The sequence below is a fragment of the Triturus cristatus genome, chromosome 7 (assembly GCF_964204655.1).
Source record: "Triturus cristatus chromosome 7, aTriCri1.1, whole genome shotgun sequence".
Taxonomy (NCBI): Eukaryota; Metazoa; Chordata; class Amphibia; order Caudata; family Salamandridae; genus Triturus; species Triturus cristatus.
Window position 1 is genome coordinate 1,360,447,555 of NC_140590.1, and position 27,655 is coordinate 1,360,475,209.

General features: G+C 53.3%; 1 protein-coding gene across 4 annotated transcripts in view; it reads right to left on the minus strand.

The window, feature by feature from the left end:
* Positions 1-27,655, minus strand: part of LOC146812060 (protein MTSS 1-like) — a 509,468-nt gene that overhangs the window by 197,551 nt on the left and 284,262 nt on the right. For all 4 annotated transcript variants that reach the window (XM_085619068.1, XM_085619067.1, XM_085619069.1 and 1 more), the window contains exon 6: positions 17,225-17,299. In XM_085619068.1, the coding sequence (XP_085475194.1) occupies positions 17,225-17,299 (75 nt within the window). The remainder of the gene's footprint in view (positions 1-17,224; positions 17,300-27,655) is intronic.

A 27,655-nucleotide genomic window follows, 5' to 3' on the forward strand; every position in this document is an offset into this window, starting at 1 on the left:
GGCATTATTAATCAAGTCAGTAACACCATAAATAATTTAACTACCAGAACAAAAGCACTTGATCATGCTTGAAAGCTTCTGCCCCACCAGCTGCAGATCTACGCGCACTTCTGCACAACAGCGGAGGGGTGGCATGCATTAAGAAGTTTTGCGTTCAAACACGTACGGTACATTGTCGAGTTTTGCCCTTCCTTGGCTCCCCCCATATGCTCAATATTTTAAGTTCAGGGGGTGGGGTGGGAGGGGGCAGCATCAGGGGGTGGAGTGGGGGGGGCATCAGGGGGTGGAGTGGGAGGAGGGCAGCATCACGGGTTAGGATGGAAGGGGGACAGCATCAGGGGTAAGATGGGAGGGGGCAGCAACAGGGGATAAGATGGGAGGGGGCAGCAACAGGGGATAAGATGGGAGGGGGCAGCAACAGGGGATGGGATGGGAGGGGGCAGCACCAGAGGATGGGATGGGAGGGGGCAGCACCAGGGGATGGGATGGGAAGGGGCAGCACCAGGGGATGGGATGGGAAGGGGCAGCACCAGGGGATGGGATGGGAAGGGGCAGCACCAGGGGATGGGATGGGAAGGGGCAGCACCAGGGGATGGGATGAGAAGGGGCAGCACCAGGGGATGGGATGGGAAGGGGCAGCACCAGGGGATGGAGTGGCAGGGGGGCAGCACCAGGGGATGGGATGGGGCAGCATCAGGGGGAGGGAGAGGGCAACATCAGGGGGTGGGAAGGGGCAACATCAGGGGTGGGAGAGGGTAAAATCAGGGGGTGGGATGGGAGGCAGCATCAGGGGGTGGGATGGGATGAGGGGTCAGCCTCACGGGGTGGGAGGGTTTAGCATCAGGGCGTGGGAGGGGGCAACATCTGGGGGTGGGGTGGGAGGGGGCAGCATCAGGGGTTGGGGGGAGAGGGGGCAGCACCAGGGGTTGGGGTGGGAGAGGGCAGCATCAGGGGGTGGGAGGGGGCAGCATCAGGGGGTGGGGTGGGAGGGGGGCAGCATCAGGGGGTGGGTGTGCACAGCAGCAGGGGGTGGGAGGGGGCATAATCAGGGGGTGGGAGGGGAGCAGTATCTGGTGTTGGGGTGGGAGAGGGCAGCGGTTGGGGTGGGGTGGGAGGGGATGGAGGGGGCAGAATCAGGTGGTGGGACAGGAGGGGGCAGCATCAGGGGGTGGGACAGGAGGGGGCAGCATCGGGGTGGGACAGGAGGGGGTAGCATCGGGGTGGGACAGGAGGGGGCAGCATCAGGGGGCGGGATGCGAGAAGGGCAGCATCAGGGGGTGGGGTAGGAGGGGGCAGCATCAGGGGCGGGGTGGGGCAGCATCAGGGGCGGGGTGCGGCAGCATCAGGGGCGGGGTGCGGCAGCATCAGGGGCGGGGTGCGGCAGCATCAGGGGCGGGGTGCGGCAGCATCAGGGGCGGGCTGGGGCAGCATCAGGGGGTGGGGCAGCATCAGGGGGTGGGGCAGCATCAGGGGGTGGGGCAGCATCAGGGGTTGGGGTGGGGTGGGAGGGGATGGAGGGGGCAGCATCAGGGGGTGGGACAGGAGGGGGCAGCATCAGGGGGTGGGACAGGAGGGGGCAGCATCAGGGGGTGGGACAGGAGGGGGCAGCATCGGGGTGGGACAGGAGGGGGTAGCATCGGGGTGGGACAGGAGGGGGCAGCATCAGGGGGTGGGATGCGAGAAGGGCAGCATCAGGGGGTGGGGTAGGAGGGGGCAGCATCAGGGGCGGGGTGGGGCAGCATCAGGGGCGGGGTGCGGCAGCATCAGGGGCGGGGTGCGGCAGCATCAGGGGCGGGGTGGGGCAGCATCAGGGGCGGGGTGGGGCAGCATCAGGGGGTGGGGCAGCATCAGGGGGTGGGGCAGCATCAGGGGGTGGGGCAGCATCAGGGGGTGGGAGGGGGCAGCATCAGGGGGTGGGGTGGGAGGGGACAGAAACAGGGGGTGGGATGGGAGGGGACAGAAACAGGGGGTGGGATGGGAGGGGGCAGAAACAGGGGGTGGGATGGGAGGGGACAGAAACAGGGGGTGGGATGGGAGGGGACAGAAACAGGGGGTGGGATGGGAGGGGGCAGAAACAGGGGGTGGGATGGGAGGGGGAAGCATCAGGGAGTGGGATGGGAGGGGGGCAGCATCAGGGGTGGGATGGGAGGGGGCAGCATCAGGGGTGGAGTGGGAGGAGGGCAGCATCGGGGGAGGGATGGGAGGAGGGCAGCATCAGGGGGTGGAGTGGGAGGAGGGCAGCATCAGGGGGTGGAGTGGGAGGAGGGCAGCATCAGGGGGTGGAGTGGGAGGAGGGCAGCATCACGGGGTGGAGTGGGAGGAGGGCAGCATCACGGGGTGGAGTGGGAGGGGGCAGCAACAGGGGGTGGGATGGGAAGGGGAAGCATCAGGGGTGGGAGGGGGCAGCATCAGGGGGTGGAGTGGCAGGGGTGCAGCATCAGGGGATGGGATGGGGCAGCATCAGGGGGAGGGAGAGGGCAACATCAGGGGGTGGGATGGGAGGGGCAGCTTCAGTGGATGGGAGGGGGCAGCATCAGGGGGTGGGATGGGAGGGAGGCAGCATCAGGGGGTGGGATGGGAGGGAGGCAGCACCAGGGGGTGGGATGGGAGGGAGGCAGCACCAGGGGGTGGGATGGGAGGGAGGCAGCACCAGGGGGTGGGATGGGAGGGAGGCAGCATCAGGGGGTGGGATGGGAGGGGGCAGCATCAGGGAGTGGGAGGGGCAGCATCAGGGGATGGGAGGGGGCAGCATCAGGGGGTGGGAGGGGCAGCATCAGGGGGTGGGAGGGGGCAGCATCAGGGGGTGGGGTGGGGCAGCATCAGGGGGTGGGGTGGGGCAGCATCAGGGGTGGGGCAGCATCAGGGGTGGGGCAGGAGGGGACAGAAACAGGGGGTGGGATGGGAGGGGGCAGAAACAGGGGATGGGAGGGGGAAGCATCAGGGAGTGGGATGGGAGGGGGGCAGCATCAGGGATGGGAGGGGGCAGCATCGGGGGTGGAGTGGGAGGAGGGCAGCATCAGGGGGTGGAGTGGGAGGAGGGCAGCATCAGGGGGAGGGATGGGAGGAGGGCAGCATCAGGGGGTGGAGTGGGAGGTGGGCAGCAACATGGGATGGGAAGGGGCAGCACCAGGGGATGGGAAGGGGCAGCACCAGGGGATGGGAAGGGGCAGCACCAGGGGATGGGAAGGGGCAGCACCAGGGGATGGGATGGGAGGGGGCAGCACCAGGGGATGGGATGGGAGGGGGCAGCACCAGGGGGTGGGATGGGAGGGGGCAGCACCAGGGGGTGGAGTGGCAGGGGGGCAGCACCAGGGGATGGGATGGGAGGAGGGCAGCATCGGGGTGGGATGGGAGGAGGGCAGCATCGGGGTGGGATGGGAGGGGGCAGCATCAGGGGTGGGGTGGGAGGGGGCCGCATCAGGGGTGGGATGGGAGGGAGGGCGGCATCAGGGGTGGAGTGGGAGGAGGGCGGCATCAGGGGGTGGGAGGTGGGCAGCATCAGGTGGAGGGATGGGAGGGGGCAGCATTAGGGGGTGGAGTGGGAGGGGGGCAGCATTATGGGGTGGAGTGGGAGGGGGGGAGCATTAACGGGTGGAGTGGGAGGGGGGCAGCATCAGGGGGTGGAGTGGGAGGAGGGCAGCATCAGGGACAGGAGGGGGCAGCATCAGTGGTGGGATGGGAGGGGGCAGCATCAGGGGGTGGGGTGGGATGGGAGGGGGCAGCTTCAGGAGAAGGGATGGGAGGGGCAACATCAGGGAAGAGGTTGGAGGGGGAAGCATCAGGGAGTGGGATGGGAGGGGGCAGCATCAGGGGTGGGGTGGGAGGGGGCCGCATCAGGGGTGGGATGGGAGGGAGGGTGGCATCAGGGGTGGAGTGGGAGGGAGGGCGGCATCAGGGGGTGGGAGGTGGGCAGCATCAGGTGGAGGGATGGGAGGGGGCAGCATTAGGGGGTGGAGTGGGAGGAGGGCAGCATCAGGGACAGGAGGGGGCAGCATCAGTGGTGGGATGGGAGGGGGCAGCATCAGGGGGTGGGATGGGAGGGGGCAGCATCAGGGGGTGGGATGGGAGGGGGCAGCTTCAGGAGAAGGGATGGGAGGGGCAACATCAGGGAAGAGGTTGGAGGGGGAAGCATCAGGGAGTGGGATGGGAGGGGGCAGCATAAGGGGTGGCATGGGAGGGGGGCAGCATCAGGGGTGGGATGGGAGAGAGGCAGCATCAGGGGAGAGGTGGGAGGGGGCAGCAGCAGGGGATGGGATGGGAGGGGTCAGCATCAGGGGTGGAGTGGGAGGAGGGCAGCATCAGGGGGTGGGATGGGAGGAGGGCAGCATCAGGGGGTGGGATGGGAGGAGGGCAGCATCAGGGGGTGGGATGGGAGGGGGCAGCATCAGGGGGAGGGATGGGAGGGGGCAGCATCAGGGGGAGGGATGGGAGGAGGGCAGCATCAGGGGCTGGGATGGGAGGAGGGCAGCATCAGGGGGTGGGATGGGAGGAGGGCAGCATCAGGATGGGAGGAGGGCAGCATCGGGGTGGGATGGGAGGGGGCAGCATCGGGGTGGGATGGGAGGGGGCAGCATGGGATGGGAGGGGGCAGCATCGGGGTGGGATGGGAGGGGGCAGCATCGGGGTGGGATGGGAGGGGGCAGCATCGGGGGTGGGGTGGGAGGGGGCCGCATCAGGGGTGGGATGGGAGGGAGGGCGGCATCAGGGGTGGAGTGGGAGGAGGGCGGCATCAGGGGTGGAGTGGGAGGAGGGCGGCATCAGGGGGTGGGAGGTGGGCAGCATCAGGTGGAGGGATGGGAGGGGGCAGCATTAGGGGGTGGAGTGGGAGGGGGGCAGCATTAGGGGGTGGAGTGGGAGGGGGGAAGCATTAACGGGTGGAGTGGGAGGGGGGCAGCATCAGGGGGTGGAGTGGGAGGGGGGCAGCATCAGGGACAGGAGGGGGCAGCATCAGTGGTGGGATGGGAGGGGGCAGCATCAGGGGGTGGGATGGGGGGGCAGCATCAGGGGGTGGGATGGGGGGGCAGCATCAGGGGGAGGGAGAGGGAAGCAGCGGAGAAGCACACAAGGGTGAGCATGACGAGGAGGGAGGTAGGGGGATAAGTACACAGATGAGAGCGAGCAACACTGAGCGTGGTAGAGGAAATGAGAAGTACACGAAGGAGACAACTGGAAAACACGTGCAACTTCATGGCATCCTTAACCAATGAGAAAAATGTAGTTCTCAAAATGTAAGCAGTGTATGGTCAACACAGAAGAGAAGGCAAGCCCACAAAAGGAAACAACTAAAAAGCAAGCCAATGAGAGTGATAAAGTCAACCAATGGTAAGGAACTGGCAGGCTCGAAAATGACTACGTTTGCAATAGGTCTTTTGCAGCCAGATAGCTTGTGTTTTCTCGTAGGTGAGACCTACAAATCACATCTTCAAGACTTGCTACACCTTAAAACCCAGCCCGGATTGTTGCCAAAGACCCAAATAAAACTCTGAAAACTCTGCAATCTCCTCATACAACCCTAGTTCACAAGTCTCTCGTTAAACAGCGTCACCACCACACTCGCCTCACAAGCAAATTCTCAAATTTGTTGCTTCATAAATTCAAAACAATGACAAGTCAGTCCAACACCAGTTGCACCTTCTAAGGAATGCCAACATTTTCACCTAAGAGGAGAGGACTACTGACTCACTGGCTGAAGGTCTAAATCTCGAAAGGTATGAAGCTGTAATTGCTTAACTCTTGGCCACCTGAAAGTTTGTAGCAAATATCATTACAAGTGCCAAAATCGGTTTAAGACCCCACCCCTCCTGATCTCCCACCCCATACATGCTACAAGATGGTGCGCTGTTGACACAAAGTTATCTAGCTTGCCCATATGCAGCAAACAATGTTGGCATATCCAGAGGTTAACTGTCCATCAATGCCTAGGCATCTGTCTCACCACAAATAAAACACCGACACGCATTCTTACAGTGGGAAGCCATATTACTTGAATTACCTATATATCAAAACACACCAATGCGGCCAGGCATTATTTTGGAAGCTAAAAATTCATCTTTTCAAACTAAATGTCACATGTTCTCAAATCCCAACAGCAATGTGTAGTGTTCTTACTTGAGGCTTCTTTGCCTCCTTGTTAAGTTGATGATGATGTCAGCCGCTGTGGGTGTTCTTTTAAAGAATGTGTGGTGAAGAGAATGTTATGCGTTGAAGCTAATGTCAGTTGCACTGGCTTGGCTGGAGGATGAGGTCTTAAGATTACTCTCTACATTAAAGAGCTTCAAATCAAACTACCGTTTCCTGCTTCTTCTATCCATCACCCATACCTCATTTTGGCGACGAGTGGAAACTCTTAAAGAAGACCTCAACTCATTTCTTTCTTCGAACTCATGCTGGCACACCGCTTACTACTTACAGCTGTGAAACAACTCAAAACGGCTCGCTCTACACTTCGGTTCCCTGGGATCTTCGTGGGAGCTCATCCGGAGTTTTCTGAGTCGTGAGTGGACAAATATGCTTGTGAGGAAGCAGGCCTCTGGTCCTTGGGTTGATATTGCTGTTGACATTTTAGGCCCTGTTAAGGTTAAGTCACAAGATCGGTATGTCCTAGTTTGTTTGGACATGTTTTCCAGGTGGCCATCCATCAAGATTGTGAATTGTGTTGACTCCTCATCGGTTATTAACTTTTTGGATGATTTGTTTGCGAATGAAGGGTTGCCAAATTCAGTGCTGACTGATAATGGGGTACAATTTGTCTCCAGAGTGGTTGAAGAATTTTTGAGTGAGAGAGGTATCACCCATAAGCGGGCGTCTCTTTATCATCCGGAGTGCAATGGGGTGGTTGAGAGGTTTGTGAGGGTGTTGAAAGAGGCCATGCAATTGGCCTTGACTTCGAATTACAACTGGGAAGAAGCCATCAAGAAGAAGGTGTTTGAATATAGGTTCACCCCACATTCCTCTACGGGTGTTACTCCTTTCACTTTGTTCAAAGGAAGGGTTGCAGGCACTCAAGTAAATCCTCTTTGGGTGTCCTCCAAGAGGTTAGAAGTGGGTGGTGTAACTGGTGAAGGTGTTGATTGGAAGAACCGTGAGTTAAATAAAATGTTGAAGAGAAAAGACATTTTTGATGCGAGAAAGGCTGTCAAAAGAACTGTTATTCAAGTGGGTGACATGGTAAGGATAAAACTCCCTGAAAGAAGGTTTGGTGTATCCAAGTTTAGTCAACCTATCAGAGTTGTCAAGCTTCTGGGCAACGCAGTGAGAACGCAGGATCATAGGGTCTGGAACCTCAATAGAATTGTGAAGTGTCCTTCTATGTGTGGCCAGGATGTTACCTCTGGGAACCAAGATAACTTCTCACAATCAGAGGGTATGAGACCAGTCAGAGTGAAAAAAGTTCCCCTTCGACTACAGGATTAATCTTATGGGGTTCTCTCTTTTTCTTTTGTTTTTTTGTTTTTGTTTTTTAATTTGATGGATGTAAAGGGGAAGGTGATGTAGTGTTCTTACTTGAGGCTTCTTTGCCTCCTTGTTAAGTTGATGATGATGTCAGCCGCTGTGGGTGTTCTTTTAAAGAATGTGTGGTGAAGAGAATGTTATGCGTTGAAGCTAATGTCAGTTGCACTGGCTTGGCTGGAGGATGAGGTCTTAAGATTACTCTCTACATTAAAGAGCTTCAAATCAAACTACCGTTTCCTGCTTCTTCTATCCATCACCCATACCTCACAATGTTTAGCAGGACATGACATCTCTACCCTGCTCACGAGTAGAAATGCTCTGTGATCACTACTGTTACTACCACAACTCTTAAACTGCCACAAAAAAAGAAAAATGCTGTAAAAAACAAACACACCAAAGCTTGATTGTTGTATCATTATGTAGTCTGAATTTGTTTCTAATCCATTCTGTAAATTAAGATTCTCCACCAGCGTGCGCGATAAACACTCCTGAATCAATGTACTATAGGATACTATTCAAACTTTTGCTTCATGAGTTTGCCTGTTGAGGCGCTGATAAATTATCGGGTACTATACACTGTCACTCACAACAAAGACATCAGATTGAGGTTATTGGCAGAGGGGTACTTGTGGTAATTGTGAAGGTGAAACAATATGCCCAGCTACCGTATCTGCCATTTCAGAAACACAATTAAGTGCTTGAAAATGCTCAACCACCAGTTTATGTGCCTCTGCAAAAAAGCACCTTTCATCCCCGTACATATAAGAAGAAAATGCAGAGATTCCAAAAGAGACAACAGTTTTATCTACAGAATAAACCAGCTCAACAATAGGTGGCTGTTTCATTCATACGCTGTGGGAGTGTCCACAGATACAACCTTTCTGCAACAAGACGAGGGACCACATTTCTAGGATAATCGGGATTCCATACAAAATGCTGGCATTACTGGCAGTCCCGTGGAGGGACGCACAGACCTCCCCAAGTGCAATACATTCTTCAGTAACATTGCAATATTGGTGGTCGGTGGAGACACATTTCAGCTGTGGAGGTGCCATACATTGCTATCCGTACATAAGGGGAGTGGGACCTTGGTTTGGTGTGTAGCAGCAGATGTAGTGGGCTATGTAGGACATGGATGTCTCATGGAGTGCAAGAAAATATGGGGACAGAGGCTAGAGTTCTGCAGCTTTACTTATAGGAGGCAGGAGCTGATGCCCAGGAAGAGGTGCAGGAATGCTTCACAGCCAAGAGAGAGAAATGCAGGTCAAGGGACAGTCTCCTTGGGTGAAGACGATATTTAGAAGGCAATGATGTTTATAAAAGGTTGGTGGTGAATAGGCGCTGTGACAAGATGAGAGGTGCTAAATGTTCTTGTGATACCTAACAATGTGCTGAGTTGGATTTTCGAAAAGAAAAGAACAATAACATGTTTTTAAGGCAAAATAAAGGTGGCTGATAAAAAATAAGGAATTAGTTTTAGCCAGGGCTCGAGTCGGGGTACCACGCGGGTGGACGGCGTCCCCCCACTTATTTTACCGGGAGCTCGATAACTAGAGCAAATGGAGCCACACATTCACTCTTTGGCCTCTCTGGGGCGAGATCAGAGCTCATTCAGAACGCTGGTCACGCGCTGGCTTCTCGGATGCAATCGCATCTAAGGGGTGAGCGAGGGGAGGCAATGAGTCTGATGGTGCAAGCCACCTTTCGAGATGTCACTTCCTGTCGTGACGTCAGCGTCCCCCCACTTCTTTCTTAGGTCTCGCTTGACCCAGCGCATGCGCTGGTCTGGCGAGACTTATTGAGAGGGCTCCAAAAAGTGCTACCAGGCCAGCCTAGTGCTACAGTGCATGTGCACGGGCGCGCGCACGCGCCGCGTTTTACCGTGATTACCTTCACTTTCAGCCGCACGGCCGCTATGATGTTTGATCGCGATCACTTTCACTTTCGCGGCCGCAGGGCCGCTTTGCATAGCCAATAGGTCTCGCTTTTGGGACCTTATAAGTATTTAGTTACGCAACTGTTGCATGGCTAAACACTTATAAGGTCCCAAAGGCGAGACCTATTGGCTATGCCAATGCTTGTTTTGGACTTGTGCCCTGGTTTTAGCACTCCTGAATGTGGCCTCTTTGAAAGCACTGAAAAACGAACTCTCAAATAAGTCCAGGACCCAAACAAGATCAATTGTTGGGAGTCTCTGCTATGTGTGTGAAAAAGGAAGTCAATTTGTATCAATTTTGATTTTAATTTGGAGTGAAATGCCTATTAACGTCGATTTCCAGTCACTTTTAGAGTGCCTAGTGGAATATGGAAAGCACAAACACCAGACAATCTGATGGTATGGTCGATTTTTCACTAGTCTAAGTTTGGGGTAGAGCTAGGAAAGTGTGTGATGTTGGGGTGAAAAACCAGCAAACTGCAGGAAAGAGCCACAAACGTTTGCCAGATTTCACGAACATTTTGCAGGTAATTTTCCAACGTGAGTAAGCACGTAACAGGACGCCTATCAATGTAAGGAGTTAGCTGTCCTCCTTTTCCCGTGGTGGAAAAGTGGAGGTGACACCTCCACATTGAATGACCATGCGGGGGAAGAGGTTTCATCAAGGTAAAACAGGATTTCTTTGTGAAGGAGGTAGGAAAAGAGTGATCTAAACATGTGCACATTGCGGCATGACGTCCTCAGGGGTACATTTTGAGGAGTGGGAGTACTCTGGAAATCGCGTTGGGAAAAAGGGGAAAAGCAACAACGATACAATTGATGGCTATGCAGGAAGGAGCAAAAAATGAATCAATATACCAGGTTTTCCAAATCTATAAAGGTTTTCAATTTTAACATAATAATCATAACATAATCATATTTGTATTGATTTTATTTTTTTTATTCAATATTATTTTAGTATTATACTGATAGACTTTCCAAATTTCTTACTCATATCAAAAATAGAAGAGACATATAAATATACATATGTACATTATACAGTGAATTAGACAAACAAATTTACTAGTGACATGAATCAAAACTACATGTACGCATAGCCTGAACTCAGCAATGATTCTGGATAATGATAAATGGATGAATAGAATCAGGTAATACAATTTTCTAGATCATTCTAATACCAGCGTATCATTACTTGGTTAAATGAAGTTTAAATCGGAGTGTGCCAAAAAAAATGAAGAAAACAAAGACAAATTATCAGTGACGTATGATGGAAAAGCATATAATGGAAGGACCAACGCGTTTCGGCAATGCCTTCATCAGGATTCCATCATTGTTTTTAACTTAATATGGGCAACCAGTAACGTTGCAGTAGGAGGCAGTGATGATTACAAAGTCTTCATTCGAATTTTAAAACCCTAGTGATACGATCCCAGTCGTTATAATTGGGTGTCAGGATATATTAGAGTGTCACTCCATCGTGGACACTCCCTTTATGTGTTGGCGCGGTGTAATCAAAATTCCCCTCCAAGTGCCAATGCCTTGGACACCTAGATGTTCATTCGTTCTATAGAGTACATGAATGCCTTAAATATTATGCGGTGGCTTCTGCTGTATCAAGTTCGTATTTACTTTCACACTCTGGAAATCTACAACTGTTGAAAGTTTTCAAAGCTACTCCTGGGATTGTTGACGATTCCCCAAAATCTCTCGAAACAAAGGAAGAAACTTACAGGAGTACACTTCAGGTTTTGAAAGTTCGGGTCTGTGAATCAGGCAAAGTGATTTCCACACAAGGAAAGCTAACGTTACAGTCCAGATCTTCCACATATAGAGCTTCATTCTACTTTTTCATTGCTTTTAAGTGCAGTAAATATTGCGTGTTATTATCTTTCATACACCGATAATGTTCTTATTTTTATTTAGAACCTCACTGTACCTTTTTTTTTTTTTTTTTTTACTGATATTTGTAAAGCGCGAACAGCTACCTCACGAGGAGGTGTCCCGGCGCTATAGACCGCTGGGGAACCCGTCCTGGCTATCCCTGTGAGATGGTCCCTTTCTGGGTATCTCCAAGGTGAAACCAGGCATCCCCAGCGTCTGTGGGGGGCCGTTGTAGAGATGAGGCAAGCTTAATGCCCAGAGTTGCCGAGTGTGTTCCTGGTTAGAGTAGGTACCGAGGCGAGAATTATCGAGTCCGTTTTGACCCTGGTCCACGACCCTGCCGCGTCGGGAATTGGTCCCTGGCCAATTCTCTGCTTGCGGGTCTGCCGCCTCTAACCAGTGAGCCACACCTCTCTACTTGGCTTGCTTTGAAGTGCAGTAACCATCAGGTGTGTTACTATTACTCAGTTCAATAGCAGTCTATTTCCCAGCCTCAGAAGGATGGGCGGTGGAGTGGGTCCCTGCCGGGATTCGAACCCCTGACCTGCAGACCACCTCTCCGAGGCGAGCCTTTAATTCACCGAGTCATCCCGTCAGTATGTAGATTAAGAGTCAATAATATGCTCTGGGGACCACGGCTTCATCGACGTTCACACCTGCACGCAGGGAAGACGCAAGGACTCAAACTATTAGGTGGGTAAGTACAAGGCACAAGCGCAACGTTTAGAGAACGGCTTCGGGGAGCGGCCGCGGGTGACATGTGACCCCTGTAATGGCTCCTTTGGCGAGGAGGGCCCACCGAGGCTGCTGGAACGGTGATTCTGCAGTACTTCGGAAAGAGTGGGAAACTAAGAGCCCCTTTGCAAGCTTTTACAGCCAGCTTCCTGTTGATAAAACGGAATTATTACCATTTCCGGTCTTAGACTTCCTTCAGCGAAGAGAAAGAAACGAAGGAAGTTTTCTCCTCTCAGAAAGGCAGGAAGTTCACCACATGTACAATAGCAGGCACACTTAAGCTGCAGGCAGTCACAGTAGTGTACGTTTGGCTTCGAACAACATTTTTCAGTTTTGAAAAAACGCTGACACGCTCCTTTAGCGACGGTCAAATACTTATTCTCACATACAAACTATAAATGTATCAGTGTAGGGTGTTACACAGAGTTCGAGGAAAACGGAAAAAACACTCGCCCAGCATCATACAATGATGTCACCAAGCAGGGAAGACGGGAGCCGTCGGGCCCGATCGCGTCAGAATCTTTAACTCCAGGTGACCTCTCCATTCTTCTCAGAACAATCAAAAATGTCCAGCTTAAGGGCCACTGTACGGAATGCGATATGGGCGTTCATTAGCGATTCATAAAACCGTCACGATTTTACAAGTGTTTGATGCATCTGTTGCCATGGTTACGGTATTGCAGTGCAACACTGGGTGATGCAAAGAGCGGCTGACAATACACCTGGCAGGAAGGCGCCCGCCTACTCCCGTGTTTATGAATGTGAACCACTCGCACACACGGATCCCAAGTTTATGAATGAAACGCCGGATTAATTGATACTGCACACGTGACTGCTAGCCCCAGTGCAAGGTGGCCCACCCTTCTCCAAATGATTGTTCACCTCCCGGTTAAGAGCACTGTTCTTCGGATGTAAACAAGTCCCCCTGCCTGCTTTTTACAGCCGAGCTGCATTTGGTAATTAGACACAAGCCTTCGGTCACGTCGGTATTTTGTTGCAAAAGAACGTTTCCTTGCTTAGAAAGAATGCGTCAGGTACTTACAGCCACACCAGAATGCAAGCACACCTATCAAACACAACGCAGGCGACACTAACAAACTGAAAAATTATGCCGACGTTTTACTATGATTCGGCATCCATAGCACAAACCTGAAAAGCAAAGACAAAAATGTAAACCGTGTTTTACACGTCGAGCCAGAGGTAAACAGGTGTTTTATCAAGTTAAACAGAAGTTCTCGCAGACTCAGTAATGCCAATCAGATGAGCACTTTTGTTTTGTAAAACCTACATCAAGAGCCCCTTAAAGAGAAACGTAAGTAGCTAGATTCAATAAAAGAAAAAACAAGCATTTACAATGCAATGGTCTCGGCAATATTATAGGTAGAGCTATTGGTATTGCTCATTTTTTTTAATTATTTTTGTATCCCTAAATAAATGGCATTGTCATTTCTATTGGCATTAGCTTTTTTTTGCATATGTGATACCTATTGCATTAGCAGAGAGAGAGTGAGGTAGTGAGATAGAGAGAGTGAGGTATTGAAATAGAGAGTGAGGTAGTGAGAGAGAGTGAGGTAGATAGAGAGTGAGGTAGTGAGATAGAGAGTGAGGTAGTGAAAGAGTGAGGTAGTGTGGGAGAGGGATGTTGTGAGGTAGTGATATATAAGCATAGAGTGATGTTGTGATGTAGTGAGATAGAGAGAGAGGTAGTGAAAGAGAGAGTGAAAGTGAGTTAGTGAGATAGAAAGAGTGAGGTAGTGAGATAGAGAGTGATTGAGGTAGTGAGTGAGAGAGAGTGAAGTTGTGAGGTTGTGAGCTAGAGAGTGAGGTAGTGATGTTTTGAGAGAGAGAAGTTGTGAGATAGTGAGGTAGTGAGATAGATAGTTACTGAGGGGCATTAGTACCACCATGTAGAATCATTTGCTTCTGGAACACTATGTACAGTATTTCATTGTGCCAGAATCATGTAAAATAAAGTTACTATTTTAAAAAGAATACGCATTGGCTAGATATTGAATTATTAACCGGTATTAGTTGTTTATGGTGACCTTGTTCTCCAACCTCACACCACCTCCCAGACTAAGCTTGCAACTGCTCGGCTTCACTAACCTGAGGGCCAAGTGCTAAAGGGCTCAGTTTGGGATCCCGCAGTAAGAAGCCGCCCCAGGACACTAGTACTAAAAGGCTCTCAAACTCTCATTGAAACAACCGGAGCTCACTAACCTTGACGACGTTGGGACTCCAGAACCAGGCCCATAGAAGACAAGTGTTTAACAGGGCAGAGAGAGACGACTGGGATGGGCTCATTTAATGGCTTCTGCTCAAGGCCTACGGACATCCCGGGGCAGGTACCTGCCCGTGCACTCCACACAGGGCAGTTTACTAACTACAGATAAACAACTAAAAGACACCCCGGTGCAAGTACCTGCCCGTGCACCGCACACAGGGCAAACTGGGGTGACAGGTAGGGTCATTCAGTGCCTACAGGTCAACATCTGGGGACACCCCGGTGCAGGTACCTGCCCGTGCACTGCACACAAGTGGGGTGTCAGGGGGGGATCATTCACTGGCGGCAGGGATCATTCACTGGTGGCAGGTCAACACCTACAGACACCCCAGTACAGGTACCTGCCCGTGCACTGCACATAGGGTGGTTAAGGAGTAGTTTACTGGCTACAGGTCAACACCTGCGGACACCCCGGTGCAGGTACCCGCCCGTGCACTGCACACAGTTCTCCGCCGCCCTGTCTCCCTCATCCTCCATCTCTCTGCAGGCCCCTCATGCTCTCTCGACTTTCATGGTTGGCTAAAAACAAAACCGATCGTGACGTTTGTACCTCTGGAATGCAAACAGTTCATCATTCTACACAATGGCGTGCAGTGGACAGGAGAGGGCTGGGGATTCCACGTGGTGACCGTCTAGACTGTTCCGAGCAGCAGGACGCCTGCCCACAGCCCTGCTCCTGCGTCGCCCGCTACACCGTGACGGCTCTCTGAAATCTGATCCCTTGCAAGACAAACGGACCCCAAACGTATCCTGCACGGGGCGGTGGATAGCACGGACTTTGGTTACCGCCGCCCCGTCATTTGTATTGGTGAGCCCGTATCTGGATCATCTCCTGAACACGGTGAGCCCGCCTGCTATAATTCCCATTGCGCAGATATAGACCGGTCCCGGGGGCCTACCGCTGGTCAGTTCAGCACCCTCTAGGCATCACTCTGTCGCGGCAACACTCAGCTTAGCGAGGCACTTCCCATTGGGCACCCCAGCACCACCATCTCTGCAGCGCCTGGTCCGGAGCGTGGCGCCTAGCTTCTGTGATACTGGCTCGCCGTTACCATGAACCCTGCTGCCCTACGACAGACTGCTACCTGAGGATTGCTATTAGACGGGATCGGGGAATATCTTCAAGGCATTAGAGTAGGCGCCGCTGCTGGTTCTCGCGCCCTCCCACACTAGCGGCGTGGTCTGCGGCATACCTACAACATTGCCCTCGCCCTGCTCGGCCCCCGTGCCAAACCGCCGCCTTTCTCCGAAGAAGAAATGCCTCGGAGAAACGCAGCGGCGGTTTCAGATTAGGGGGCGTGTTTCTTTTTCTCTCCTCTTGCCATTGGCTGGAGGAGAGAAAAACACGCCTGAGAAAGGGCGTGGCTAAAAAGTAGAAAGAACAGCAAGAACACGCCCCCGAATCTGAAAAAGACGGAGCCTATTTGGAGGGACGGCTCTCTCCTCCAATGGCTGGCCTCTGTTTAGGAAGCCAGCCAATGGAGGAGAGGCAAAAAGAGAGGCGGGCTAAGGAGCCACTCTAGAAAACATTAAATCTCCGACTTCCGGTTCTGCCTTCGGCAGACCGGTAGTCCTCGACCTAAAAAAAGAATATCAGTATACAAATCATACTGTGCAACAGGTGCACATTTTTGCTATTTCTCGGGGTCCGAGAGCTCCCACTGGTGGGTGATAAAAAATAAATAAAAAGGATCATCAGTATACAAATCATACTGTGCAACAGGCGCATATTTTTGCTATTTCTCAGGGTCCGAGAGCTCCCACTGGTGGGTAATAAAAAATAAAAAAAAAAGATCATCAGTATACAAAGTATACTGTGCAACAGGCGCACATTTTTGCTATTTCTCAGGGTCCGAGAGCTCACACTGATGGGTGATAAAAAAGAAAAAAAAGGATCATCAGTATACAAATCATACTGTGCAACAGGCGCATATTTTTGCTATTTCTCAGGGTCCGAGAGCTCACACTGGTGGGTGATAAAAAAGAAAGATCAGTATACAAATCATACTGTGCAACAGGCGCACATTTTTGATATTTCTCGGGATCCGAGAGCTCCCACCGGTGGGTGATAAAAAAAAAAAAGGATCATCAGTATACAAATCATACTGTGCAACAGGCGCATATTTTTGCTATTTCTCAGGGTCCGAGAGCTCCCACTGGTGGGTGATAAAAAAGAAAGATCAGTATACAAATCATACTGTGCAACAGGCGCACATTTTTGATATTTCTCGGGGTCCGAGAGCTCCCACTGGTGGGTGATAAAACAAAAAAAAAGGATCATCAGTATACAAATCATACTGTGCAACAGGCGCATATTTTTGCTGTTTCTCAGGGTCCGAGAGCTCCCACTGGTGCGCAAGTCTATACATGGATGGGTTCAATACTGGACCCATATGCCACATAGGCCGGTCAGGCAGGGAGCATCTCCGATTTAGAACCTGATGCAGAAAATACTGAGCAATCCACCACTACAACCACTGAATGGGATTAGCATCGCGTAGCTGAAGCGCAGGAACACCTAGGGATTGAACATTGGGCAAAAAAGCTGGGAAAACACAATTTTCTACAGTACTTGAATAGCAAACCATTGCCTCACAAGTGGCCATGTTTATTCTCTCGGAGATAGCATTATCAGTCAAGACTTTACATTCGGGTAAGATTACATGTATTTAGGACTCAAGTGGAAATTTGGACGACAAGAGAGAAAATGCAGTATCTATACAGGCGGCAGGCAGCAAACGGACCACATTTCAAAGCACCTACAATTTACCAAATGGTATAAGAGTTGGGACAGCGAAAATAAATAGCTGGGTCTCTGACTGCTGCAACTGGTGCTGAAATGGAGTAACTATTTTCATATAATAAACAGAACCATTACCTTGGCACAAGTAAACAACAGCAATATCAGCAAATCTGAAATAAGCAAGCAGTCTTACCTTTTCTCACTTTTTTCTGAAGCTTAATTGTATCAGAAGACTTTTTCTTTATTTCTGCACGGGCCTTTTTATAGTCTGAAAATAAAAAGGCAATTACATTTATTTGCAAAATGGCCAAAATAAAAAGGATTCTAATTAATATATATTTTTAAGCATGAAAGCTGTGGAATAAACTTACTTCGATGTATTCATACTAATTCCAATTTGATTAGTACAGACATCATACAAAAAAAACAGCATATGGATCAAAAGAGCAACTACAGAAAAGAAGGCAAACCAGCTAAAATGTCTATATTTAAATTCATATGAAACTGCATTGTGGTCAGCTTCATACCTTTAAAACAGGGCTGTATATTGGATCTTGAATATCATTCAATAAAATGCATTCCCTCAAGGACTGATACAGAGAGAATTGTGGCAAAACATGGGAAACAAATTCCACGCAGCTCATACCGCCGTGGCACAATCTGCCCCTATTGAGTCATGCTATTCCATCCCGGGCAATTCTAGCTTTATGGAACACCCAAACTTACCAGCAAATATTTTCTGGGACATTTCAGCCAGGAAAGGGATCATACATATTTTCAACTACTGTAATTATGCTAATTTACAACTAAGAATGATAAGTTTATAATGGCAATTTATTATCTCAATGTTTACCTACAAAATGTTGCCATAACTTCATTATTCAACTTATTAATGAGAAGAATTTGAACTTCTTTCTTGGTATTACCCATGGGTATTTCACTAGAATAATCTGGAATTCAGCATCACTGCCTTTTGTGAAGGACTCAAACATCGCTGACCAATGTCCTTCATGCATCTAGGGGCCGGAGTCAATGAACCACAATAAAGGAAAGGGCGACAAAATATGGACAAATAACCATCAGGAATATCTCGCCCATCACAAGCAGATAAACAGGCTCACTGCCTGCTTCGTGTCCCTGTCACTGAGCCTAGAATGCATGAAAAACGGCGATCAGCGCCTGCACGCCTAGCATTGGGACAGGCTGGCGGAACCATCTGAGGATATCCAAATAACCATCAGGAATATCTCGCCCATCACCAGCAGATAAACAGGCTCACTGCCTGCTTCGTGTCCCTGTCACTGAGCCTAGAATGCATGAAGAACAGCGATCAGCGCCTGCACGCCTAGCTTTGGGACAGGCTGAAACTTCTGAGGATATCCAAATAACCACCAGGAATATCTCGCCCTTCACCAGAAGATAAACAGGCTCACTGCCTGCTTCGTGTCCCTGTCAATGAGCCTAGAAGGCATGAAGAACAGCGATCAGCGCCTGCACGCCTAGCTTTGGGACAGGCTGAAACTTCTGAGGATATCCAAATAACCACCAGGAATATCTCGCCCTTCACCAGAAGATAAACAGGCTCACTGCCTGCTTCGTGTCCCTGTCACTGAGCCTAGAATGCATGAAAAACAGCGATCAGCGCCTGCACGCCTATCTTTGGGACAGGCTGAAACTTCTGAGGATATCCAAATAACCATCAGGAATATCTCGCCCATCACCAGAATATAACAGGCTCACTGCCTGCTTCGTGTCCCTGTCAATGAGTCTAGAATGCATGAAAAACAGCGATCAGCGGCTGCACGCTATGCGTTGGGACTGGCTGAACCATCTGAGGATATCAAAATAACCATCAGGAATATCTCGCCCATCACCAGCAGATAAACAGGCTCACTGCCTGCTTCGTGTCCCTGTCAATGAGCCTAGAATGCATGAAAAACAGCGATCAGCGCCTGCACGCCTAGCATTGGGACAGGCTGAAACTTCTGAGGATATCCAAATAACCATCAGGAATATCTCGCCCATCACCAGAATATAACAGGCTCACTGCCTGCTTCGTGTCCCTGTCAATGAGTCTAGAATGCATGAAAAACAGCGATCAGCGCCTGCACGCCTAGCATTGGGACAGGCTGAACCATCTGAGGATATCCAAATAACCACCAGGAATATCTCGCCCATCACCAGAAGATAAACAGACTCACTGCCTGCTTCGTGTCCCTGTCAATGAGCCTAGAATGCATGAAAAACAGCGATCAGCGCCTGCACGCCTAGCATTGGGGCAGGCTGAAACTTCTGAGGATATCCAAATAACCACCAGGAATATCTCGCCCTTCACCAGAAGATAAACAGGCTCACTGCCTACTTCGTGTCCCTGTCACTGAGCCTAGAATGCATGAAAAACAGCGATCAGCGCCTGCACGCCTATCTTTGGGACAGGCTGAAACTTCTGAGGATATCCAAATAACCATCAGGAATATCTCGCCCATCACCAGAATATAACAGGCTCACTGCCTGCTTCGTGTCCCTGTCAATGAGCCTAGACTGCATGAAAAAACAGCGATCAGCGGCTGCACGCTATGCGTTGGGACTGGCTGAACCATCTGAGGATATCCAAATAACCACCAGGAATATCTCGCCCATCACCAGCAGATAAACAGGCTCACTGCCTGCTTCGTGTCTCTGTCAATGAGCCTAGAAGGCATGAAGAACAGCGATCAGCGCCTGCACGCCTAGCTTTGGGACAGGCTGAAACTTCTGAGGATATCCAAATAACCACCAGGAATATCTCGCCCTTCACCAGAAGATAAACAGGCTCACTGCCTGCTTCGTGTCCCTGTCACTGAGCCTAGAATGCATGAAAAACAGCGATCAGCGCCTGCACGCCTATCTTTGGGACAGGCTGAAACTTCTGAGGATATCCAAATAACCATCAGGAATATCTCGCCCATCACCAGAATATAACAGCCTCACTGCCTGCTTCGTGTCCCTGTCAATGAGCCTAGACTGCATGAAAAAACAGCGATCAGCGGCTGCACGCTATGCGTTGGGACTGGCTGAACCATCTGAGGATATCAAAATAACCATCAGGAATATCTCGCCCATCACCAGCAGATAAACAGGCTCACTGCCTGCTTCGTGTCCCTGTCAATGAGCCTAGAATGCATGAAAAACAGCGATCAGCGCCTGCACGCCTAGCATTGGGACAGGCTGAAACTTCTGAGGATATCCAAATAACCATCAGGAATATCTCGCCCATCACCAGAATATAACAGGCTCACTGCCTGCTTCGTGTCCCTGTCAATGAGTCTAGAATGCATGAAAAACAGCGATCAGCGCCTGCACGCCTAGCATTGGGACAGGCTGAACCATCTGAGGATATCCAAATAACCACCAGGAATATCTCGCCTATCACCAGAAGATAAACAGACTCACTGCCTGCTTCGTGTCCCTGTCAATGAGCCTAGAATGCATGAAAAACAGCGATCAGCGCCTGCAAGCCTAGCATTGGGGCAGGCTGAAACTTCTGAGGATATCCAAATAACCACCAGGAATATCTCGCCCATCACCAGCAGATAAACAGGCTCACTGCCTGCTTCGTGTACCTGTCAATGAGCCTAAAATGCATGAAAAACAGCGATCAGCGACTGCACGCCTAGCATTGGGACAGGCTGAAACTTCTGAGGATATCCAAATAACCACCAGGAATATCTCGCCCATCACCCGAAGATAAACAGGCTCACTGCCTGCTTCGTGTCCCTGTCAATGAGCCTAGAATGCATGAAAAATAGCGATCAGCGGCTGCACGCTATGCGTTGGGACAGGCTGGCGGAACCATCTGAGGATATCCAAATAACCACCAGGAATATCTCGCCCATCACCAGCAGATAAACAGGCTCACTGCCTGCTTCGTGTCCCTGTCAATGAGCCTAGAATGCATGAAAAACAGCGATCAGCGCCTGCACGCCTAGCATTGGGACAGGCTGAACCCATCTGAGGATATCCACACCGGCTGCTAATATGCAATACAAGTGGGACCCAGTCTCCTGCTAACCTTGCAATTACTCTACGAATTGGAAGAACTAGGTCCATAACAATCTTCCTTGTGCTATTTATACGTCCATAAGGGCTTCAAATGATCACGGAACCCCAGTTTAATCTCTGGGTCTAAATGCTGTGCGAAAGATCCACTTCTGACAAAGTGTAATCCAGATATTTAAGAGGCTATACCTTGTGCACCGTGTCTTAAAGAGGTTAATATCAACAGCAACCCTGAAGTGGAACAGTTTTCAGTAAAACTCAACCAGGCAATTCGTTTTTTGTTTTTTAGGTCGAGGACTACCGGTCTGCCGAAGGCAGAACCGGAAGTCGGAGATTTAATGTTTTCAGAGTGGCTATTTAGCCCGCCTCTCTTTTAGCTTCTCCTCCATTGGCTGGCTTCCTAAACGGAGGCCAGCCATTGGAGGAGAGAGCCGTCCCTCCAAATAGGCTCCGTCTTTTTCAGATTCGGGGGCGTGTTCCTTGCTGTTCTTTCCACTTTTTAGCCACGCCCTTTTACAACAGCAGGAACACGCCCCCGAATCCGAAAAAGTTTCGAAGCTCCCATCCGCCATTTTTCTGCTGTCGTCTGTCTGCCCGTGACGATCCATCCGTTCGGCGCCGTGTTGTTGTGCTGGTGTCTGTCTCCGAGTGTATCTGACTGTACAAGCTTGACTTTCAGTTAGTCTCCATGCGCACGTCCGTCTTTCCGCCAGTGCTTCGGTGTGAGAACGTTTGCCTGCCCCTGTGTTTTTTTTTTTTGTCACTGGAGTCCTTGTTTGGCTTATCTTTATCAAAGAGGGGCACGAACCATATGTTAAGCAGCAAGCCCCCACCACAAAAGGAGCCCCCTCGCCTGAACGTCGAGCCCACGCCCCTATCTGCTCGAGACAAAAAAGCACCGCGGGACGAGACAGCGGGCCCTGTCGGGGCGGTGCCGCCTCAGACGTTTGCACCGGATACTATAGGAACGATTGAGCCTACCTCGCCGTTAACCGGGCTAACCAGGCCACCGGCGCAGCATTCTTTCGGGGGGGTTTTGTCTCTACGAAACCAGAGTAGCCACAGTTGTGTTGGCTAAATATTTCGGGCCAGGAATCACTAACGTGGAGCGCGAGCGTCACCTGCTGGCCACAAGTCGAGCATGGCACTGAGCTGGAATGTTGCATTTCTCTTTTTTCAGGGTCCCCGCAACAAAGATAGCTTTCTCCACCGCCAGCCGCGGGCATAGTTCGAACAAGGCATTCAGCACCCGGCTGAGATTGAGGGGCGAGACGGGCGAAGAGGGCGTTGTTAGCCAATCGCCCAGGGAGGAGTACACACACTCTAATGCAGGCTTTTCCAACGAGTAAGCTATGTGAGCCACTGGTAGTGCACCCAGCTGTGCCGGCTTACCCGCTGGCCTCCGCGTCTCTTCTGGGGCCGCCGCAGGAGAATCAGTGACTGTGCGGGAGGAGCGGCGGGCGTGAGCGCGATGGAGATAAGTGGGGCCGCACCTTCTTGATGTGCTCCGGAGCTCGCAGGCCTTTCGAGCTTGGTGGTTTAGCCGGTACGGGCCGCGGCAGCGCCAGCAGGTCCCGGTAGAGATGGTCGATACACGGTCCGCGGCAGCGCCAGCAGGTCCCGGTGAGGATGGTCGTTACAACGGGCCGCGGCAGCGCCAGCAGGTCCCAACGAGGATGGATGTTGCAGAAGGCCGCGGCAGCGCCAGCAGGCAGGACGATCGTTCGCAAGGTAGGGCTACGGCAGCGCCAGTAGTCCGTCAAGGCTGAGTTCTCTCGGTGTCTCTCGACTCCAGGATACAACTGCCTTCCTGCTCCGGAGCTGCCCCAGTTATAGGGCAAGCGCCCTTTGATGTCCGGGCCCTCGCACTTGGAGGTCGGAGGGCCCGGGATGAAGGTGTCCAGACACCCAGCAGGGGGTGGAGCCAGCGCCTGGGGGAGCTGGAGGCGATCGGCACCTGGCGGGGGAAGAGCTCTTGACGCTTCGTTCTCCCATCGACCTGCCAAGTGGTCCGCTCACCTCCTGGGTGGATGGTGGTGCCGGGATGTCGGGGCCGGCCAGGCCCAGGGTTAGGGCCGGGTGGAGGCCACGCGACCTCGTGGTGCAGGGCCCAAGATGGCGGCTTGACCCGGTCGGGGGAGCCGGTGGGTGCTGGGGCCCGTGATACATGGAGGTCCGAGGGCAGGAGTTCCGTCGGGAGATGGGGTGCGGGTGCTTTTCGTGGGTCACGCCTGGCGGGCCGGGGCTTGGGTCCTGTCATGCGGGGAGGGAGCAAGCCCTTCGTGTGGCCTGTCCAACATGCGTCCCCCCCAGCTGAAGGCGGGGAGAGTCACCCATCTTCTTGGGGACTCTCCTCGTCGAGGCGGAAAAAGCGTGACAGGCCATCTGCGTTGGCGTGGTCTTGGCCCGGTCGGTGCTCTACGGTGAAGTCCATTCCCTGCAGGGAAATGGACCAGCGCAATAGTTTTGGGTTCTCCCCCCGCATCTGCATCAGCCACTGCAGGGGTCGATGGTCGGTTTGTACCCGGAAGTGGGTACCGAAGAGATAGGGCCGGAGCTTTTTGAGGGCCCACACCACTGCGAAGGCCTCCCTCTCGATGGTGCTCCAGCGCTGTTCTCGGGCCAGGAGACGTCGACTGATGAAGGCCACCGGCTGGTCATGACCTTCGGGGTTCAATTGGGAAAGAACCGCTCCGATGCCGTGGTCGGAGGCGTCTGTCTGTACCACGAATTCCCGACCGTAATCGGGGGCCTGGAGCACAGGGGCGGTGCACAGGGCGGCCTTCAGCTTCTCGAAGGCCGCTTGACAATCGGGGGTCCAGGTAATCCGCTTTGGTTGGTTTTTGGACGTGAGACCCGTGAGGGGCCCCACGATGCTGCCGTAGTCCTTCACGAACCGCCGGTAGTAGCCGGTGAGCCCTAAGAAGGCTCGGACCTCGGTCTGGGTGACAGGGGGCTGCCAGGACTGGATGGCAGCAATCTTCAGTTGCAGCGGGGCCACCAGCCCGCTTCCCACTTGGTGCCCCAGGTAGGTCACGGACCCTTGGCCAATTTGGCATTTGCCGGCCTTAATTGTGAGGCCGGCCCGCTGGAGGGCCTGTAGGACTTCTTGGAGGTGGAGGAGGTGGTCGGACCAGTGGCGGCTGTATACAGCGATATCGTCCAGGTAGGCAGCGCTGAACTCTTCGAGCCCCGCCAAGACCTGGTTCACAAGGCGTTGAAACGTGGCGGGGGCGTTCTTCATGCCGAAGGGCATGACCCTGAATTGGTAGTGGCCATCGGGGGTAGAGAAGGCTGACCGTTCCTGAGCCCGGGGTGTGAGACCGATCTGCCAGTAGCCCGCTGTTAGGTCGAAGATACTGAGGTAGCGGGCGGCCCCCAACCGGTCAATCAATTCATCCGCTCGGGGGATAGGATGAGCGTCGGTCCGGGTGACAGCGTTCAAGCCCCGGTAGTCGACGCAGAATCTCAGTTCAGGTGTGGTGCCGGGGGCAGCGGCCTTGGGGACTAATACAACCGGGCTGGCCCAGGGACTGTCTGAGGGCTCGATGACCCCGATCGTGAGCATTTTGGCCACTTCCTCTTGTATGCAGGCCCGTACCCGATCTGGTACGCGGTAGGCCCGGTGTCGGATAGGGGGACTGTCCCCGGTGTCCACATCGTGCAAACACCAAGGGGTGACCCCGGGGGTGAGGGAGAACAGTGTAGCGAACCGCAGCAGGAGGTTCCGGCAGCCCTGGCGTTGCTCCGGGGTGAGGGCATCAGAGAGCCGGACCCCGTCCACGGAACCGTCATTTTCCTGAGTCTTCAGGAGATCCGGGAGAGGTTCGGAGTCTTCCTCTGCCCCACTGTCCGTAGCCATCAGGAGGCTGAGTTCTGAGCGCACAAAGTGTGGTTTGAGTCTGTTGGCGTGGAGGACCCGAAGGGGGTTCCGGGGGGTCCCCATGTCGATGAGGTAAGTGACGGGGCTTTTGCGCTCGACCACTTTGAAGGGCCCCGTCCACTTATCTTGCAAGGCACATGGTTCGGTGGGGGACATCACCCACACTTGTTGACCAGGCTCGAACTCGACGGAGGAGGCATTGTGATCATACCATCTCTTCATGTCTTCCTGGCTGGCCTCGAGGTTCGCCTTGGCCATCTCCCTGAAGCGCCGGGTCTGATTGCGTAGGGCCAGGAGGTATTTGAAGACGTCTGGAGGGGTCTTTAGGGGGGCCAACTCCCAACCTTCCCTGACTAGGCTGAGGGGCCCTCGCACAGGGTGCCCGTACAGGAGTTCGAAAGGGCTAAAGCCGAGGGACTTCTGGGGAACTTCTCGGTAGGCGAAGAGGAGGCACGGGAGTAGTACATCCCACTGGCGACGGAGGGGCTCTTCCAATCCCCCAATCATCCCCTTGAGAGTGCGGTTGAAACGCTCCACTAGTCCGTTCCCTTGGGGGTGATAGGGGGTCGTGAATCTGTAGGTGACCCCGCATTGTTGCCAGAGGGACTTCATGTATTTGGAGATGAAGTTCGTGCCTCGGTCGCTGACGACTTCTCGGGGGAAGCCCACCCGGGAGAAGATCCCCATTAGGGCCCGGCCAACCACTGGAGCCGTCACGGTTCGTAGGGGCACTGCCTCGGGGTAGCGGGTGGCGTGGTCCACCAGTACCAGGATGAACCGGTGTCCTTGTGCCGTGCGGGGGTCCAGGGGCCCCACAATGTCTATTCCTACCCTCTCGAACGGGGTGGTGACCACAGGGAAGGGTTGTAGAGGGGCTTTCAGCTTACGGCCACTCTTCCCGCTGGCTTGGCACGTGGGGCAGGACCGGCAGTGGTTCAGGACGTCGTTCCTCATTTTCGGCCAGAAAAAGTGGGTCACCAGGCGACTGTAAGTTTTGTCCTGGCCCAGGTGTCCAGCCAGGGGGACATCGTGGGCCAGGTTGAGTAGGAAGTCTCTGAAGCGGAGAGGTACCACCAGCACCCGCCCGGCCCCTAGCTCCGCGATTTTCTGTTCGCTGTATAGCAGGTCGTTATCCCAATAGACCCAATGAGTTCCGGTGGAGTCCCCTGCGCTCTGGGCGCTGGCTTGCTGTCGGAGTCCCTCGAGGGAGGGGCAGGTCTTTTGCTCCTGGCGGAACTGTTCTTGGGTGGGCCCCCCTTCTTGACGCCACTGAGCCAGGCCGGGAAGGTCCTGGGGTTGCGCGACCCCTTCGGCCGTTGGTTCTGGGGGGTTGGCCTCGTCGTTGTCCTCTACTGGGGCGACCGGGGGTGGAGGTGCTGGCCATTCCGGTTCTTCTGATCGGGGGACGGCACGGGCGGCCATGGACCGGGTGGTTATGCAGGCCCAGTCCGGGAGGCCCAGCATCCCCAGGTGCTCTCTTCTCTCGACGGTGGCCCACGGGGAACTCTCAAGGTCATTCCCCAGGAGGCAGTCCACGGGGGCATCATCCCGGACCGTCACCTTCAACAGGCCGGAGACCCCTCCCCATTCGAATGGGACGCAGGCCATTTGACACAGACTTTCAGAATTGTCGGCTGAGCGGACGGGGCAGAGAATGTTCGGCAGGATCTGCTCGGGCTTCACCAGGTGACAGCGGACGGCCGTCACACTGGCGCCTGTGTCACGTAAGGCCTCGGCCCGCTGTCCATTAATGGTCACCCACTGACCGTATTTCCTGGTGTTAGCGGGTAGGGGAGCCCGCGGGACCATGTCTTTTCCCCCTAGGCACGCCAGGACCATGGCGGCCGGCTCCCACTCTTGCTGGGCCGGCTCATACTCTTCCTGTTCCTCTGATAATTGCTCTTGCCCCAGGGCGGCGGCAGCTACCTGGCGGGGCTTGGGTGTTTGGTTCTGTGGGCAGCTCGGGTCATTGGCGTAGTGGCCGACTCGCTGGCATCGGTGGCACGTGACGTTGGCTCGGAACCCAGGACGCATCGGGGGGTTGCCCCGGCCGGCCGGAGGCGGGGTGCTGGCCACGGGTGTTGCCGGTAGGGCGTCTCTCCCTCGCCCCTGGCCTCCTCCTCCTCCTCGAGGACGGTGCTGGCCTTGGTTGCTTCGGTTTTGTTCGTGTGGCCCTCTCCGGCCCACCCGGGTGCTTTCCCATCGGTCAGCTTCGGCGGCGAGCTGCCGGGGGTCAGTCAATTTACTGTCGAGGAGGTGCTGCCTGAGCTCGACGAAACAGTTGTTCGACAGGTGTTCCCATACCATAAGGTTAAAGAGTTGTTCGTAGGTCGTGACATGGCTCCCCTTGATCCACCCCTCGAAGGCTCGGCTGAAATAGTTAACGTACTCCACCCAAGTTGTACCCGGAATCCGGGTGCAATCTCTGAACCTCTGGCGGTACATCTCGGGTGTGAGGCCGTAGCGGGTGAGGAGGGCAGCCTTCATGTGGTCGTAGGACGACATTTGGTGATCTGGGAGCTGCAGTAGGGCATCGCGACCTTCGTTGACGAACCTCCCCCATAGTCCGGCTCCCCAATCACTCCGGTCAATCCGGTGGGAGGTCATGGCGATCTCGTAGGCTTTGAACCACTGTTGTATGTCGTCTTCTCGGACATACTCTCGGACAACATCCTTGGGGATGTGGACTTTTTTCTCGGTTGG